The 16,718-nt window shown below is 54.8% G+C and overlaps 1 protein-coding gene across 2 annotated transcripts in view; it reads left to right on the forward strand.

Annotated features, from left to right (window-relative positions):
- The first annotated feature begins 158 nt into the window (after positions 1 to 158).
- Positions 159 to 16,718, forward strand: part of DNAH9 (dynein axonemal heavy chain 9) — a 132,753-nt gene continuing 116,193 nt past the window's right edge. The window contains exons 1-17 of one of the 2 annotated variants that reach the window (XM_064395318.1): positions 159 to 750; positions 1,015 to 1,211; positions 1,800 to 1,958; positions 3,247 to 3,377; positions 4,314 to 4,525; positions 4,704 to 4,937; positions 5,319 to 5,486; positions 6,241 to 6,357; positions 7,341 to 7,491; positions 8,223 to 8,337; positions 9,288 to 9,356; positions 10,004 to 10,130; positions 10,968 to 11,223; positions 12,171 to 12,412; positions 13,367 to 13,502; positions 14,307 to 14,503; positions 15,353 to 15,780. In XM_064395318.1, coding sequence (XP_064251388.1) covers positions 211 to 750; positions 1,015 to 1,211; positions 1,800 to 1,958; positions 3,247 to 3,377; positions 4,314 to 4,525; positions 4,704 to 4,937; positions 5,319 to 5,486; positions 6,241 to 6,357; positions 7,341 to 7,491; positions 8,223 to 8,337; positions 9,288 to 9,356; positions 10,004 to 10,130; positions 10,968 to 11,223; positions 12,171 to 12,412; positions 13,367 to 13,502; positions 14,307 to 14,503; positions 15,353 to 15,780 — 3,479 coding nt within the window. In that variant the 5' untranslated portion in view covers positions 159 to 210. The other variant, XM_064395319.1, reaches the window with a different exon arrangement.

Raw genomic sequence — 16,718 nt, forward strand, 5'->3', positions numbered from 1 at the left:
TGCCTGAGCCCCATGCAGAAAAATTCCCGAGCCGGGTGGGGAAACCTAGATCTGCCCAGCGCTGCCGGGATGAACAACACAACCCGGGGCAGCGGGAGGGAGGCGGCAGCGCTGGGACCGCCCTCGCATCCCGGCCGGGCTGGGGAGCGGCTCCGGCATCCCCCGGGCAACGGCGGCTGCTGCTCGCAAACACCCGGCGGAGCGGGGCGGATGGAGGCCGGGGGGGATGGCGGGGTTGCGGGGCCGGATCCGAGGGGTTATCCCTCCGAGTATCCCCCCGGGGATCCCCCGGAGGAGCCGTGCGGGGCGCGGGGCGCGGCGCGGGCGCGGGCGGTGCCCCGGGAGGATCCCCCGGAGTATCCCCCGGAGGATCCCCGGGAGGATCCCCGGGAGGATCCCCCCGAGGAGCCCCCCGGGGAGCCCCCCGAGGAGCCGTGCGGGGCGCGGCTGGCGCGGGGCGCGGCGCGGGCGCTGGCCGTGCCCGCGGAGCGCTGGCGGCGCTGGGCGGGCGGCGCGGCGGGGCCGGCGCTCCGCGCCTTCGTGCGGGGCTCGGCGGGGCCGGCGCTGCTGGCCTGGCGGGGCCCGGCCGGGGAGCTGGGGCTGCGGGCCGGGCCGCCCCCGCCGCCCCCCAGCGCCAGCAAGGCGCTTTTCTTCCTGCGGCCGCCCGGAGCCGGCCCCGGCGCCGCGGAGCTGCTGTGCGGGGACCTGCCCGCCGAGCCCCTGCCGCACTTCGCCGCGCTGGTGGAGGAGGTAAGGGGGGAAAGGCGGTGCTGGGGTCTGTGGAGCCCGATGGAACATCCTAAATCGTGAGCCGTGGGGTCCGTGGGGGTTGACCCACGTTACACAGGCACAGGATGGGTTCCTCTGTCCAGCCTGGCCCTGGGCACTGCCAGCCACAGCTTCTCTGTGCCAGGGCCTCCCCAGCATCACAGGGAACAATGTCTTCCTTAAATCGAATCTAAATCTGCCCTCCTTCAGCTCCTCTCCACTGCTCTTCCATGGCTCCTGCTGTAGGTGATCGTGCCCATCCTGACCAACCGGAGGAACCATCAGGGCTGGCCTCGAGTGGTGTCACAAGACATCATCCATCATGTCCACAGCCTGAAAAACACTGTCTTCAAGGTTCTTGGCCAGGTGAAGGGCAAGACCTTGCTGCCTCTTCCAGCTGGCTCAGAGGGAATTGAGAACATTGATCCTAAAAGTGAGAAGTTGTGAGTACCAGCCCTTGCTCTCCACTGGGTTTTCCTCTGCTGCTGCATGTGCTGCATCTTTTGGGGATCCTCCCTGTCCTCTGCAGCTCCTCAGACTGCCAAGGAGGGCTGTTTTGCTCTGTCTAGCTCATGGGCTCTGTCTTTGGGGACTGTGCAATGATACAAGCAAGAAAAGCTCAGGAGGTGGAAGGGGATGTGGGCATGCAGAGAAGCAATGAACTGCTGGGATCACTGAGGGAAAACTCCAAACTCTGCTCCAAGCCCTGCCCAGCCTGGCCTTGGGCACTTCCAGGGATCCTGGGGCAACCCCAGCTGCTCTGGGCACCCTGTGCCAGGGCCTGCCCATCCTCAAGGGAACAATTCCTTCCTAATATCTAATTAAACCTCCTCTCTTTCAGTTTTAAACCATTCCTCCTTATCTTGTTTCTAACTGCCCTTGTAAATGTTCTCTCTCATGAATTTTATTGTTTGGAAAGATGAATCTGGGCTGTAACTGTAAAATCCAGCTGCCTATTGAGCTAGATCCAACTGAGAAATGCACATGCACAAGGGGAAAGCCAAGTGACTCTGGTGCTCTGTTCCCTGCAGCTTGGAGCTGATCAATAAATCCCTTGTACATGCCACCGAGTCAGCCATCATCGAGTGGAGCCAGCAGATCCACAGAGTGCTGAAGAAAGAGTCCTCAGAGCCCCTCCTGCAAGGCACCAACCCCACCCCGAAGGTGGAGCTGGAGTTCTGGAGGAGCAGGTGCTGGGGGAGCTGCTGCTGCTGCTTTGGAGGAGGGGGTGCTGCTGCTCTGAGCCAAGGGCAGCTGCTCAAGGTCATGCCGAGACCTGAACCCAAAAGAATTGCTCCCAGACCTAAAACCATGGTGATCTCTGAAGGGCTGGGGGTGGCTGGGCTCAGTTTGGCTTGGCCCAGCCACACTCCAGGGCTGAAACACAAGAGAATTTAGTTGGAAATGGTGTTTGGTTGTCTGGAGACAGCCAGGACACAGCTCTGAGCCAACTGGCCAAGGAAACAAAACAATCCTCAGCAGAATCCAATTGACAAATCACTTCAGGTAAACAATCTCCCTAACACATTCCACACGTGCAAAACAACAGGAGCAGCAAGCAGAGATAAGAATTGCTTTTCTCTTATTCTCTCTGTGCTTCTCTAAGAAAAAACCCTGAGAGAGGAAATTATATCTCTCTGTGTTCAGAGAACGTGAATGCCACAGTGGTGTTTCCATCACTGGTCACTAGGAGCCAGCCCCTGAGCTGGGCACTCTCCATGCTGTCAGCTGGCTGCTGCTGGTGCCAGAGGGGGGTCAGATGAGCCAGGGAGTGGAATTTCACCTGCCCTTTGTGCTGTGTTGGCTCAGGCTGATGGAGGCAGAGCCCTGCCCGTGCAGAGCTGTCAGCAGCGGCTGCACAAACGACACCTGGCTCCTTCTGGCACTGCTCTCGTCTGAGCCTGGCACCAGCTCTGTCCTCTAGGGCTGGCCCCACTTCCTGCCAGCTCAGTTCAGACTAAAACATGGGTTCTTAAGCTCTAAAACTAAATATTTCATAAAGTCTGGGTGAGACCCTGCCTGGTCTGTTTGCACTGCAGCCTGTGCAGAAAAGCCTCTCAGTGGCTGCAGGGCTTCACCACTTCCCTCTCTCCAACCACAGCCTTGTTCTTCTTACATCCTCTGTACTCTGTGCTGGAGCTCTTTGCCCATGCAGGTGCATCTGCTGCTTTCCAGAAGCGTGGGGGCTTCAGGAAAACTGGTTGGAAAACTTCTTGAGTGTCCTCAAAAAAAACCCCCAAATCTAAATCAACATGACCCTCCTCCCCCCAACATTTCTTATTCTTCAAAAGATTTTTTTTTCCCCACATAAAAATGAGTTCAGGACTCTCACTATTTGGGGATCTCAGTTCAAAACCCTGCTCTAGCTCCAACCTCCCTGTTCTAGAGAGTCTGTGCCCTTGTGTAACTGCAGAAAATCCTGAGCCAGGGCTTTGGGGCGCAGCCCCAGCCAGGCTGGTGACCTGTGCTGTGCTGCAGGTGTGCTGACCTGGAGGGCATCCACAGCCAGCTGACGTCCAGGAGGGTCAGCAACCTGCTGCAGCTGCTGGAGAGAGTGCAGAGCATCTACGTGCCAGCCTTCCAGAGCATGCTGGCGGATGTGGAGGCAGGTGAGAACCTGGGGCAGCTCTGCCACGTGCTGGTTTCTGTGCTCTGGCCTCCCAGGGTCCCAGCTCCCTCGGGGCATGGGGCTGCCAGAGCCAGAACCAGGCTCAGCTGAGCAGAGCTGTGCTTTTGGTGTTGCCAAGCACTGCTTCAAAGATTTAAAATGAGGAAGTTCAGTCAATACTTGGTACATGAGTGAGATATATTGAATTGAAAACCTCCCTTAAATTCTGAAAAATCAAAAAAGACCCATTTGCACAATTTCAAGGGGGTCAATTTTGAAATTATTGCACTGAAAATAAGGCTGTGCCACCAAAATATAGAAAGTGGCAGTTTTACTCAGATTAGGATGTTTACTGCTACTATCTCAGATGTTAAATACAGCAAGAGATTTTAAGCTCCAAAAGATTAGTTGTTCTAAAACCTGGTTTGAGCCATCTCAAAGCAGCTGTTTAGATTCCAGTGTGCATGTCGAGATGCCAGGTAAAAAGGTGCTGGGATTCCATGTTTAGTCATCCAGGAAGAAGTGGATTCCACTCTTCTTTTGTCCCAAATCCTTGATGGAATTGAGTCGAGTCAGGTTGTGTGCTGTGCTGGTTGTGCTGTAGGTGGGCAGGGATGGTGGTGATTGCTCTGCAGCACACACAGGAGAGTGCTTTGTGCTCCTCACCAGGACTGTCTGCAGCTCGTGACCTCCCTGCTCCTCATCAGGACTGTATGCTCCCCTTTGTGCCAGCTCCCAGCTCGTGACCTCCCTGCTCCTCAGCAGGAATTTCTGCCCCCCTTTTTTGTCACCTCCCTGCTCCTCAGCAGAACTGTCTGCAGTTTGTGCCAGCTCCCTGCTCCTCAGCAGAACTTTCTGCCCCACTCTGTGCCAGCTCCCAGCTCGTGACCCCCAGCCCAGCCCGTGCCTCTCACCCCTTCTGCCCTTCTTCCCACAGCTCTGAGGGAGGCTCAGGACATCGACCTGCACCTGGCAGCCCTCCAGCAGCCCCTGGAGCACATAGAGGCTGTCGAGTTCAGCAGGGTGAAGCCTCTCCTGGTGCCTCTGCTGCACGTGGTGTGCTGGGTCTGGGTCAGCTGCGAGCACTACGGCGTGCCCCTGCGCCTCGTGGTGCTGCTCCAGGAGATCTGCAACCTCCTCATCCAGCAGGTGTGTGCACCTGTGCTTGCACAGGGAGGCTTTTGGGAAAGCTCTTCTCTCTTTTTTCCCCTGTGCTTCCTCCCAAAGGGATTCTGACTGAGAGGAAGGGTCAGAGCTGCTCGGTGCCAGAAGTCAGCGTTTGCTGTGGCAGCAAAGGGACATCTCTGGTGTGATTTGGCTCCTCCAGGCTGTGGTGTACCTGTCCCCAGAAGACCTGCTGAAAGGAGAGGTGGAAGAGAGCCTGGGCAAGGTGCAAACGGTGTTTGACATCCTGAATGCCTTCAAAGAGGCGCTGGAGGAGAGAAGGACAAACCTGCAGGTGTATTATGAGCCAGGCCAGCAAGTGAGGAGCTGGAACTTCCACTCCAGGCTGGTGTTTGCAAGGCTGGACAGCTTCCTGCAGAGGCTGCAGATGGTGAAGGTGAGGCTGTGAGGCATTGCAGCCGTGACCTGCCTTGCTGGCACTTCCCTCCTGATGCCAGGGGGTCACTCTGTGCTCTGTGGTCCCCCTGACATCAAGGCCAGGGCTCGTTTGCCCAGGTCCTGCTCAGTGTGTGTGTCACAGTGTAACTCTGCTCCTTCCTTAAGGAGATGTGTTGAAAACCACAACGGATGGCATCCATTTTAAAACCACTCATAACGGTAGAATCACAGAGTGGTTTGGTTGGAAATGACCTCAAAGATCATCCTGATCCCATCCTGAGCACCCTCAGGGTGGCCCAGGAGCAGACATGGCTCTGTGCTGTGGTAACTTGTCATCTGCTTGTGGCTGAAGCTGTGTGTGCCTCCTCTGGCTCTGCAGGGCCTCCTGAGCACAGCCCTGGACCTGGCCCAGCTGGAGAAGATTGAGTTTGGGGGGATGAAGGGGAAGGCCCTGGGCCAGCAGGTGCTGGGCATGCACGAGGAGTTCCAGGAGGGCTACCAGGTGTTCTCAGAGCGAGCCTACGACTGCCTGGACCTGGCCAACCGGGTAGGTGGGGGCAGCCTGAGGGATCCAGCAGCAATTCCTCCTTCCCAGGGAGCAGCTCCCTCTGCAGCACAGCCCTGGTGCCTCCTTCCAGCTCCTTCCTCCCTTTGTCGTGCTCTGGTCTGTCCCTGTAGGGGACAGGGGCTGCTGGCCTTTTCTGCAGCCACTTGGCAGTTCTTGCAGCTGCACATCTCAGAATCACACAATGAACCAGGCTGGAACAGAGCTTTGAGATCATCAGGTCCAAACTGTGCCCCAGCACCTCCTCACCAACCAAACCATGGCCCTGAGTGCCACATCCAGGCTTGGTTAAACTTCTCTAGGGATGGTGACTCCAGCACCTCCCCGGGCAGATGATTCCAGTGCCCAATCACTCTTCCAGTGAAGAATTTTTTCCTGATGTCCACCCCAAAGTTCCCCTGGCACAGCTGAAGTCTGGCACACCTTGCTGGTTCAGTGAGTTTGAGCTTCTGTGGGTTTTGGGGGTGGTGGCGTGGTCTTCAGGCCACCTTCAGGGTCAGAGAGTGTGGAGATACCTCCTGTCTTGCTTCCAGCTGAAGTTAGTGCTCGTTGGACTCTGGGTCCATCCTGGGGAGCCTGGAGCTCAGCCGTGGGATGGGACAGGAGTGCCCTTGAACTGTGGAGCAGTGTTTGAATTCCTGGTGAACAAGAAGAGCAAACACCTCTGTGCAGGGAGGCTGCAGGCACCTCCCAGTGCCCCCTCACAGCTCAGGACGTGCTGCTTCCCTTCCTGCAGGAGTTTGAGCAGGATGCCCTGGACTTCCAGCAGAAGGTGGAGGACATTGACCGCCGGCTGGGCACCGTGTTCAGCCAGGCCTTCAACGACGCCCCGGGGCTGGAGCACATCTTCAAGGTTGGTCTCTGCCCCCCTTCGCTCCCTGCGAGCCCCACAGAGAGGCCAGGCAGGGCTGGAGCTGCAGCTGTGCCCGTGGGGGGGACAAGGGGACGGTGGCACTGGGTGGGGACGCTCAGAGCTCGGGTCCCTGCAGCTGGGGGTGTCCCTGCTCCTCACCCCAGACACAAACAGAAGTGGCCTTTGCTCAGTTTGGGGACAGAGAAATGATTCAGATCAGCCTTGTGGATGGCAGGAGTGGCACTGGTGTCCCTGGGAGGGGAGGAAAGGCTGCTCTGAGCTCCAAGGACAGCTTGGAGCACCCTGATATACTGAAGCTGTCCCTGCCCATGGAAGGGTGAAATGAGCTGGGCTTTAAGGTCCCTTCCAACCCAGACCATTCTGGGATTCTCTGATTTCCTGGTGAAAGCTGCTGTTAAAACCAGGTGATCATTATTAATATCAATTTGTTAATACATGGATGAATTTCAGCTCTGAAAATTGAGGTTTTCTAGAAATGAGGGGCTTTGTTTACCAGTGAATCTATCCTGCAGAGAAAGTAAATGGTATTTTCTGAAAAAAAAAAAAAAATCAGAATAATTGTAAAAATTGCTATAGAAAATAGTAAGAGATAACATTTATCTTTGAGTTGTTTTGGGGTTTTTTAAAATAGCAAATTTGAAGAATGACTGTTGGAATATGGTTGACCCACAACCATTTCTGACCATTTCTTCAACCAGGTCTGACCATTTCTGTAACAAAGACATCCTTTGTGATATGGTTTAGTGGTGGGATCAGTCAAAGGTGATCTTGGAGTCCTTTTCAAACCTAAATGACTCCATGAAAGGCAGGAACTACTTGGGAAAGCAGAGGGAAAACCTTCCCTTTGACACATGTGCAGACCTCTGAGTTCCTGAGGAGCTGCATCAGTGAGGAAAACCCCAGTGGGACCTTGTGCAGGATGTGACTTTTCCCCTTCTTTCCCTGCTCCTTCCCCTGCACAGCTGCTGGCCATGTTCCGGAACCTTCTGCAGCGCCCTGTGATGGCTGCAGCTGCTGCTGACAAGGTCCCTGTCCTGCTCAGCATGTTCAGCACTGTCCTGGACCAGGCCAGGCTCACCTACACCAGGCACACCCAGGCAGGGCTGCAGCTCGGTGGGTGCCACGCCAGGAGGAAAATGGATTTTACTGCAAACTGGATTTAGGCTAATGTAGGGGGTGGAAATAATTTGCTTTTTATAAGGACACCAGAACTTCCCAAATTGCAAAGGTTTGCAGCTTTCCTGGTGGGAAGTGCCTGGGAATGCCCTGTTGTTGGCATTAAAGCAATGCCAATATCCTTGTTTTAAATGTGCATGTGTGAGGTGTGGGTAATGTGGAAATGCATTAGGGGGAGGTGGGAATTTGGGGGTTGATCAGCCTTTCCCAGGTTTATTATTCCCTGGGAATGCTGGCACAGAAGGGAATAGGTAAATTCCCATCAGGAAGCCTCAGGAAGACTGTTCTGGAATCAGAGGAGCTCCAGGAGAGGCAGCACTGCTGGAGCCAGTGCAGGTTAACAAGGGGAATGGGGAGATTGTGGAGGGTGAGTCCAGCCTTTGCTGTGGCTTTGGGGACTTCTGGGCTCTGAGATGGGATGGTCACAGCCAGCTGCCAGCCAGAAATCCCCTCCTCAGTGTCTGTGGGAAGCAGAGAATTCACCCCAGTCTGGTTCCAGGACGTGCCAGGCTTCTCCTGTGGTGCCTTATTCCAAATCCACAGCGGGGTCTGCAGGTCCCAGACCTCCGTGGAGTGACAGGGGTTGGATTTCAGGGAGAAGCCTGGAGCCCAGGGCAGTTCTGTGCTGCTGTGGGGCTGATGAAATGCTGTTCCCCTGTGCCCTGCAGGCTTCCCCCCCCTGCACAAGAACGTCCCTCCCGTGGCTGGAGCGCTGGGCTGGGCGCGGGAGCTGCGGGCGCGGATCCAGGGGCCCTTGGAGCACCTCAGGCACATCCCAGGGCTGTGAGTGTCTGCTCCAGAGGAGCCGTGACCACCTGCAGATCTCTCTCTGGGTGTTCTCTCTGTGTTGAATGCTATCCACTGGCTGTAGCTGAAGCAGTGCTTAGTGAGGAGGTGAGAAGTGAAGAGGTGCCTGGAGCCGCTCACTTCCCTGCCATCTTGGTTTTTTGAAGGAGCTTTTTAATTGGATTGGTTATTAAGTGATTGAGAGGCACAGTGGGACAGTAGATAGGCTCCTCAGCTTTTAACAGAGCCCTAGGTTGTAATTAAAATAGGTATTGCAACCTTTCCCACTGTAATTCCTCCAGGAGCTCGCTGGGAGCAACCCGGCTCCTGGGTGTTGGCAGAAGATAACTTTCTGAGCATTAAACAAAGGAACAATCACCTCAAGACCAAGAGAACAAACCAGGGCTGGAATTCTCACGGGTCCTGCATTTAACACTGATTTTACCCCTCTGTTTAGAGCAGTTAAAGACAAGTCCTTCAGCAGGTGTGAGGGTCTTTCTCATGTGCAACTTGAGAGGGAGAAAAGATTCAAAAAGAAAACGGAATATATGTATATATATATATATATATATATATATATATATATATATGGATATATGGTATATGTTATTGCATGCATTTTATATTTATTTTCTATACACTATGTAAACAGTCATACACACAGCTGTGACCTGCATCTAGTGGAGCACAACTGTCACAGGAAACTGCCAAGGGTAAAATGTTTAAAAGTGATGTTTGGTAACTGATTTTTCCAGCAGCCCTGGGTCCTTCTCCTGTCCCAGCTGCTGCTCCCCGTTTTACTGAGAGAGAGCTCAGGGGGCTGGGCAGCCTTTGTGCAGGGAGAGGATTTGGGGTGAAACCCAGGCAGGCTGTGGGGGCCCTTGGGGAGGGGGAAATGCAGATGCCAGCCCCAGGGCTGGAGGTGACCCTGTCTGTTGTGCTGCCAGGAGCTTGGACTCTGCCCGTGGAAGAAGGGTGGTGCAGAAGTATGAAGAGATGATCCAGCTGCTGGACAGGTACAGGGGCTCAGGCAGGGCTGTAGCACAGGAAAGCCTCCCCTCCCCTGAGGCACCTTCCAGAACATTTGGCTGGGTGGTTCAGCAGAGCCCTTCAGAGAGGAGCAGCCCCACAGATGGTGAGGGGTGGCCACCTCGAGGGGCTCTCTCCTGGGTGCTCAGGTGGCAATGTGATTCAGAGCAGATTTTGTCACTGGGGAGGGAGGGACTGTCCATGGCCTGAGAGATGCCAGGACCCTCATTCTGCCCTCTGTGCCCCCATACCAGGGGTGCCATGGCCTCACTCAGGCAGGTGAGCTCAGCTCCAGCCTCCCCAGCATCCCTGGGGCTTCAGGCATCTGCCCTGCTTAGACCTTTGGAGACCCCCAGCTGCTGATATGTCACGCTAGGCTAAATGCTTTGGAAAGTCCATCTCCAAATCTGAATTCTCTGCTAAAACTGGTACTTGAGAGAGCTTTTTCCTCCTGACTTGATGCTGCCACTGTTTTTTGGGTGCTTGTCTTGGAAGCCCTGTTGTTGAGGTGGCATGGATGGGTTTTGAAGATTCCTTCGCCTTCTTCAGTCCTCAGAGTGGACTTGGCTTCCACTCAGTTTCAGCTGCACCCTCTGGTCTGGTGGCTGTGGTGCATGTTTCTCTCCTCTGGCAGGTATCAGGAAAAGCTGTATTTAGACTGGTCCCAGACAGTCTCAGAAAAATCCCAGTACAACCTGACTCAGCCTCTCATCCGGCGGGATCCCCAGACCAAACTGATCACAGTCAATTTTGATCCCCAGGTAAGAGCTGCTGCCCCTGGGCTCTCCTGCCCCCCAGGGCATGTCCCCAAGCTGTGGGGGACACCTGGTGGGGTTCTCTGTGGCCTGTGGAACCCCTCCCATGGGGGTAGCAAGGCTCTACCATAGATCTGCTCTGCCTAAATACCAGCATTACAGTTTGAGCAGAGCAAATTCTGGTTAAAGGCAGTGGCAGGAAGTTCCTCAGGAGCCAGATGTGTGGCTGGTGTCAGCATGTCCACACCATACTGGCTGATACTGGTGTGGGGAGTGATGGGACATCACCTACAGATGCACATTCATGTTGTGTGTACCTGGAACCTGAGCTTCTGAAAGGGTGTAAAAAACCCAGGAAGGTTTGTTTTGTGACTCCAGAAACCTTTGATGGAAGGTGGCACCAGAAGGAGTTGAGTCAGTGATTTTGTTTTTTACTATATTTTAATTATTTTTTTTGTACCAATCAGCCCAGCAAACCAAGAGAACTGGAGCCATCTTATCTTTCACTTTGACAATGGCCCATGGCTCTTGCAGAACAGCATTCCTGAGACGTGTGCTGTGGCTCAGCCTCCATCTGAGGGGGGAAGCACAGGGCTGGGGGCGGCTGAGACCACCAGAGGTGATGGTGGCTTTTAGAGGCTGGCTGGTGCTTAACAGAGCTGGGAAGGAATCCAGAGTTAGAGATCAATGGTGCTACAGACCAGGAGCTGTCCAGGTCCTTTCCAGCTTGCAGCTTTGGGAATAAACCAGCAGGAATTCCCTGTGATGCTCAGAATGGGTGGGAGGGAATGCCAGGAGCTGGGAGGGCTGTGCTGTGCTCAGCTGTGTGCCTTGCCTCCCCAGCTGGTGTCGGTGCTGAGGGAGGTGAGCTACCTGCGGGGCAGCGGGGCAGGAGCCATCCCCCCGGCGGCAGCTGAGCTCTATTCCTGCAAGGAATCCTTCTGGCAGCTGGTGGCCAGCCTGGAGCTGATGGGGAACAGCTACAACAAGGTCCTGAGGACCGTGCTGGAGGTGGAACATCCTCTGGTGCAGGGGCAGCTGCAGGACATCGACCTGAAGCTGAGAGAGGCAGAGGAAACGCTGACCTGGAAGACGGAGGGTGAGCTGGCTCCATGTGGTGTTGGTTTTCCCAGCTTTTACAGAGATGGGGCAGTTGAGAGGGGTTTCAAAAGATTTTATTTCGTTATCAGTCTGAATGAATAGTGAGACAGATGTAAAACTCAACACCATTCAGAAGCCAACCCATTTCCTGGTTACAATACCTTAGAAATGTTTTTCAGCCCATTCGCTTTTGCCCCACTATGCTGCTGTTACTTCTAATGGCAATCACCTATTTTTTACCTATATTTTAACCTATATTTAACACCAATCACCTATATTTTTACCCCACATGATGCTACAATGCATCTTTCACAGTTCTAATTCTCTAAAATATCTGATCTTTTTGCAAGGCCATATTTTGAATCTTGTTGAAACTTGTTTCTGATTCAACCTCTCTCAACAATGTCATCTCTATTCCATGGCCTTCCTAAGCCAGCACACCTTTTCTCAGAGTTTGCACACAGATGTGTAAGGCTGTGTGAGCTTTTTGTCATGTTTTGGGAATTCTTTACAAACCCATTTCCCTCAGTGTGACACCTGGGGCTCCTCCTGCTCCCCCGTGTGCCCAGTCTCTGCTCCCTGGTTCCCAGTGGCAGTTCCCAGTAGGACAGGGCTCTCTCTGGCTATCCAGCACTGGGGAGATGAGGAGCAGCTCTCCTGGCATTCCTGCTCCTTCCCACATCCCCCAGATCCGCTGGGGCTGTGGGCAGGTCCTGCTCCCTCAGGTTTAGCCCAGGCTGTGGGGAGGAGAGGCTCTGCTGGTCCCTCTGAGCCTTGCTGGGGTATGGGACAGGTAGAGGTGGCTCTGCTGCTCGAGGTGAATCTCTTTCCTTAAGGATGAGTGAGAAACACTTGGGACCACAGGGAAAAGATCTGAAGGAGAGAACACCAGAGCTTGGCCGAGCAGCTCTGGAAATGGAGGCTCAACCTTCTCGTTTTCCCCAGGTGTCTGGGATCACATCTCCAGGGTGATGGGCGATGTCTGTGACCTGGAGCAGAGGGTGCAGAAAGCCAAGGGCAATGTTGAGGAGATCCAGAGCATCGTGCACTCGTGGGAATCACCCATCCTGGAGAGGAGGGATTCCAAAAAGGAGGCAGTGCTGAGCCTGGAGGAGTGCCAGGAGCGCCTGGAACGGCGCTACAGCCTGGTCAGGGACTGTGGGCAGAGGATCCACTCCCTGGTCCAGGTGAGGGGGCACCTGCAGGGCCGGGGGCTCCTCAGAGGCTCCGTGTTGAAAACTGGAAACGTCCAGAGCTGCTTCGCCTTAGATGAACTCCCTGAACCCATCTGAGAACCCGACCCGGGGTTAATTGCTGTTGTTTCTGAGGGGTGAGCTGGTCTGGGGTGTGGGGCTGGCTGGGCTCCCAGCCCCGGGCAGGACCAGCAGCAGCAGCAGCCCAGGGAAGGGTCTGGCTGCAGCCCTGGCTGCTGGAGAGCCACTAGAGGGGAGTGGTGCATCGGGTTTGATGCAAGGAAAAATCTCTGAGGTGCTCATCTGGGAACACAGGCTGGGGCTGACCCTTCGGTTCCAGGCTCGATGTCCCTCTGTGGACATCACCTCCTGCTGACCACTCAGGGAGAAGCTGAGTGACAGGACAGAAACTGCTGTCCCAAACCTTGGTGCTTCCCAGCAGTTTTGCCAGAGCTCAGAGTCCTCTGCAGGCCAGGAGAGAGCCCAAAGCTCTGCTCCTCACCTGCCTGGAGCCAGGTGCTGTGCATGTCAGGGACAGCCCCTGGCTGGAGGAGATGGGCTATAGGCCCAGCCCTCTCCTGAGGGTCATGTCTGGCCTTGGACTCTGAAGAGAACCAGATGGGTTCATCAGGAGGGGCCTTTGAGACCCCTAGTTCTCCCTGCCCCAGGGGTGCAAAGCAGCCCCAAGTCCTGTGGTCTCAAAGAAGAGGAAGGAGAACACGTGGAAGACTTTCTAAGGCTCTTCTGCACTCCATTTTTACCTTGAAGTGTTTCTGGAGACCAAACAGCCCTTGAGAGGAGCAAATCATGGCCATGCCCCAGCAGGAAGATCCACCTCCACGAGGCTGACACTGCTGTGCTGCCCAGCATCAGCTCCTGGGTGGGGGCAGCTCTCCCTAGGACACGCTCAGCCCTGCTGTGTGTGAAGGAATCTTCTTTGTCTTCCAGGAAAACCAGAGCCTCCTTCGTGCAGACCCAGCATCCGACGCCTGGAAGGTGTACTTGGATTATGTGGATGAGATAGTCCTGGATGGATTCTTCACTGCCATTGAGTGCTCACTGAAATACCTCCTGGAGAACACAGGTGACACCTGGTTCCTGTCCCCTGGCTGAACAGGCTGCTCAGCCTCTCCAAGGGGACCTCTCTGGCTGTGCTCCCTCATACTCAGTGGTTGTTCTCTTCTTCCTGGCTGTCCTCTGGCACTGGAGCCTGCAGAAGGGGAGGGTGACTCCAGCCCTGGTCACTGGATTGCTCAGGGGGAGGGATGGAGGTGAGCTGAGCCCAGGAATCACCAGCCCAGCCCTCCTGGCTCTGCTGAGAGCAGCTTGTGTGCAGCTGAAGCACATCTCCAGGAACGCTTCCCTTCTGGATGTGGAGGCACAATGAGCCGGAGAATTGCATGCAGTTCTTCACCACCTTGTTAAAAATGTGCCTAGGTTGTCACATTTGCATCTGGCTTCACTTTCTGGTTGCTTGTGGGTTTGGTTTTTTTTTTGTTTGTTTGTTTGGTTTTTTTTTTATTTCATGCCTTTCACCACTAAATTAAAGAGCCACTTGGTTCCTGTGGTTTTTCTCCTCTGCAAGCACTTCCATGCTGGCATTGTTCAGCTCTCAGACTCCCTCTGCATTACCTGAAGAGCCTTTCCTCCTCAGGGTGTTTTCTGCTCTTTGAATCACTTGTGTCTCACCCGTTCCCCACTGGTTTTGGTGGGTACCACAGCACAGCTGGTTTGCCAACACCTCCATGGGTTGTGCAGGCACCAGGGAGTGTGTGTCTGCCACCACACCTTCCTGCTGTCCCTGCAGGCCTATGGCATCTTGTAATAGGAGGTGAGTGGCTCCAGATTCCTTGATAAAGGCTCTGACATCTCTGTCCTTCCCTACCAGATCCCAAGGCAGGACTCGCTCCCCTCTTTGAGGTGCAGCTGGATTTGGTGATCCCAGATTTGGTGTTTCGCCCTCCCTTGGACCCTGGCACCAACAATGGCTTCTGTGACATGGTGGAAAGTCTTCTCCAGGGCATCTACCACATCTCCTCACTGGTGCCCCGGGTGGCTGCACACAGTGGCTTCTGCCACTACCAGGTCTGTGCTCTGGGGCTTCTCCAGGCTGGTGGCAGTGAGGAGGTGCCACGTGCTCCCACCTCACTGTGCTCTCCTCTCCCCTCCCTCTCCACTCTTTTTTTTCTCTTCTCTGCCTTCTCCCCTATTCTCTCTTCCCTTTCTCTCTTCTCTCCTTTTTCTCTCCTTTCTCTCTTCTTTCCCCTCTCCCTTCTCCCATTTTCTCCATCTCCTTTCCCTCTTCTTCTCTCCTTTCCTCTTCTGTCTCCTTTCCCTTCTCTCTCCACTCTTCTCTTCTCTTCTCTTCTCTTCTCTTCTCTTCTCTTCTCTTCTCTTCTCTTCTCTTCTCTTCTCTTCTCTTCTCTTCTCTTCTCTTCTCTTCTCTTCTCTTCTCTTCTTCTCTCTTCTTCTCTCCCTTCTCTTCTGTTCTTTCCCTTCTTCTTCTCTCCTTTCTCTTCTCTCTCCTCTCTCCTTTCTTCTCTCTCCACTCTCCCTTCTCCTCTCTCCTTTCTCCTTCTCTTCTTTCCCTTCTTCTTCTCTCCCTTCTCTTCTGTTCTTTCCCTTCTTCTTCTCTCCCTTCTCTTCTCTTCTTTCCTTTCTTCTTCTCTCATTTCCCTTCTTCTTCTCTTCTTCCCCTTCTTCTTCTCTTCTTTCCCTTCTCTCCTTTCCCTTCTCTCTCCACTCCCCCATTTTCTCTCTCCACTCTCTCATTTTCTCTCTCCACTCCCCCATTTTCTCTCTCCACTCTCCCATTTTCTCTCTCCACTCTCCCATTTTCTCTCTCCATTCCCCCATTTTCTCTCTGCACTCTCCCATTTTCTCTCTCCTTTCCCCATTTCCTCTCTCTCTCCCCTTTCCTTTTTTCCCTCCCAGGCTGCCCTGGAGGCCATGCCCTCGCTGTGCCCATGGCGCCAGGAGCTGCTGGCGCGCGCTCAGGCGGCGGCGGCCGCGTGCCGCGAGCACCGCGCGGGGCTGGAGCGCCGCTTCTCGCACCTCTGCGGGGAGGACAGGAGGGAGCTGTGCCGCCACCTCCTGCTCCACGGCCGCGTCCCCACGCCCGCGGACATCGAGGCCCACGGCGAGGAGGGCGTCCCCGAGGCGCCGGCCACGCTGCAGCAGTTCAGGGAGCAGATGGGCTCCTACGAGCAGCTCTACGAGGAGGTGGCTGGCATGCAGCCCCTCTGCACCTTCCAGGGCTGGCTGAGGCTGGATGCGCGGCCCTTCAAGGCGGCCTTGCTCAATGAGATCAAAAGGTGGAGCTTGGTGTTCAAGCAGCACCTCTTGGACCACGTCACGCACAGGTGAGGGCTGGTCCTGCCTCTGCTCCCGGGCTTTCTCTTGTCCTGGCTGGGCTGTGTCATTTCATGCTGATCACCAAAGGATAGAGAATCATGGAATACCCTGGGTTGGAAGGAGCCACAAGGACCATCCAGTGCAGCTGCTGGTCCTGCACAGACACCCCAACAATCCCTGTGCACCCCTGGGAGCATTTTCAAACACTCCTGGAGCTCTGGCAGCCTCAGAGCTGTGACAGCCTCCAGAGCTGATACAGGAGCAAGAGAAGGACCCATGCTGCACAGCAGCTCCATCCCAGCACTTTCTTCTGTGCCCTGGTCACTGCTTGTGTGTGAGCTGGGAGCAGTGGCAACCCCTGGTACCCCAGGGAGCAGTGGCATCCCTTGGTACCCCTGACATCCCTGAGCTGATGCCCTGGGACCTGATGTAGGGTGTGTGTTTGCCCAAGGTGTGTGTTTTGCTCCTCCTGAGCCAAATAATCCCACCTCTGCCTGGAGAGTCCTTGCTTTACTGGATTTGGTGTTGGCCATCAGTAAATCTGCATTGATGTTGTGAGGTTCCTAAAAGCCCATGATTCAGGTAGCCTGGCACGAGAGTCATGAGGAGGTGTCATGGAGCAGTTTGGGCTCCAACTTTTGCATTACCACGTGTTCCTTGCTCTGAAGAGCTGCTCAGATTTGTGCAGGACAATGCCCTGGGTGATTTATTGGTCACAGCTGAAGGGTGTCTGAGGTTGTGGATGCTCCCAGGGGAGTGCTCACAGACATCTGAGGAGGAGGCTGCTGCCTGGGGTGGTGATGTGATCTCCTGTGTGCTTTTCAGCACCATAAATCTGTCTGATAATTTCTTTGCAAAGAGGTTTAGTGTGGCAGAGAATGAGCACTTAGGAGCTGTTATTGAGAGTCCCTGAGTCAGCAGTTTAGTCTTTATTAGGTGAGGTATT

Source organism: Passer domesticus, chromosome 20 (assembly GCF_036417665.1).
Source record: "Passer domesticus isolate bPasDom1 chromosome 20, bPasDom1.hap1, whole genome shotgun sequence".
Lineage (NCBI taxonomy): Eukaryota > Metazoa > Chordata > Aves > Passeriformes > Passeridae > Passer > Passer domesticus.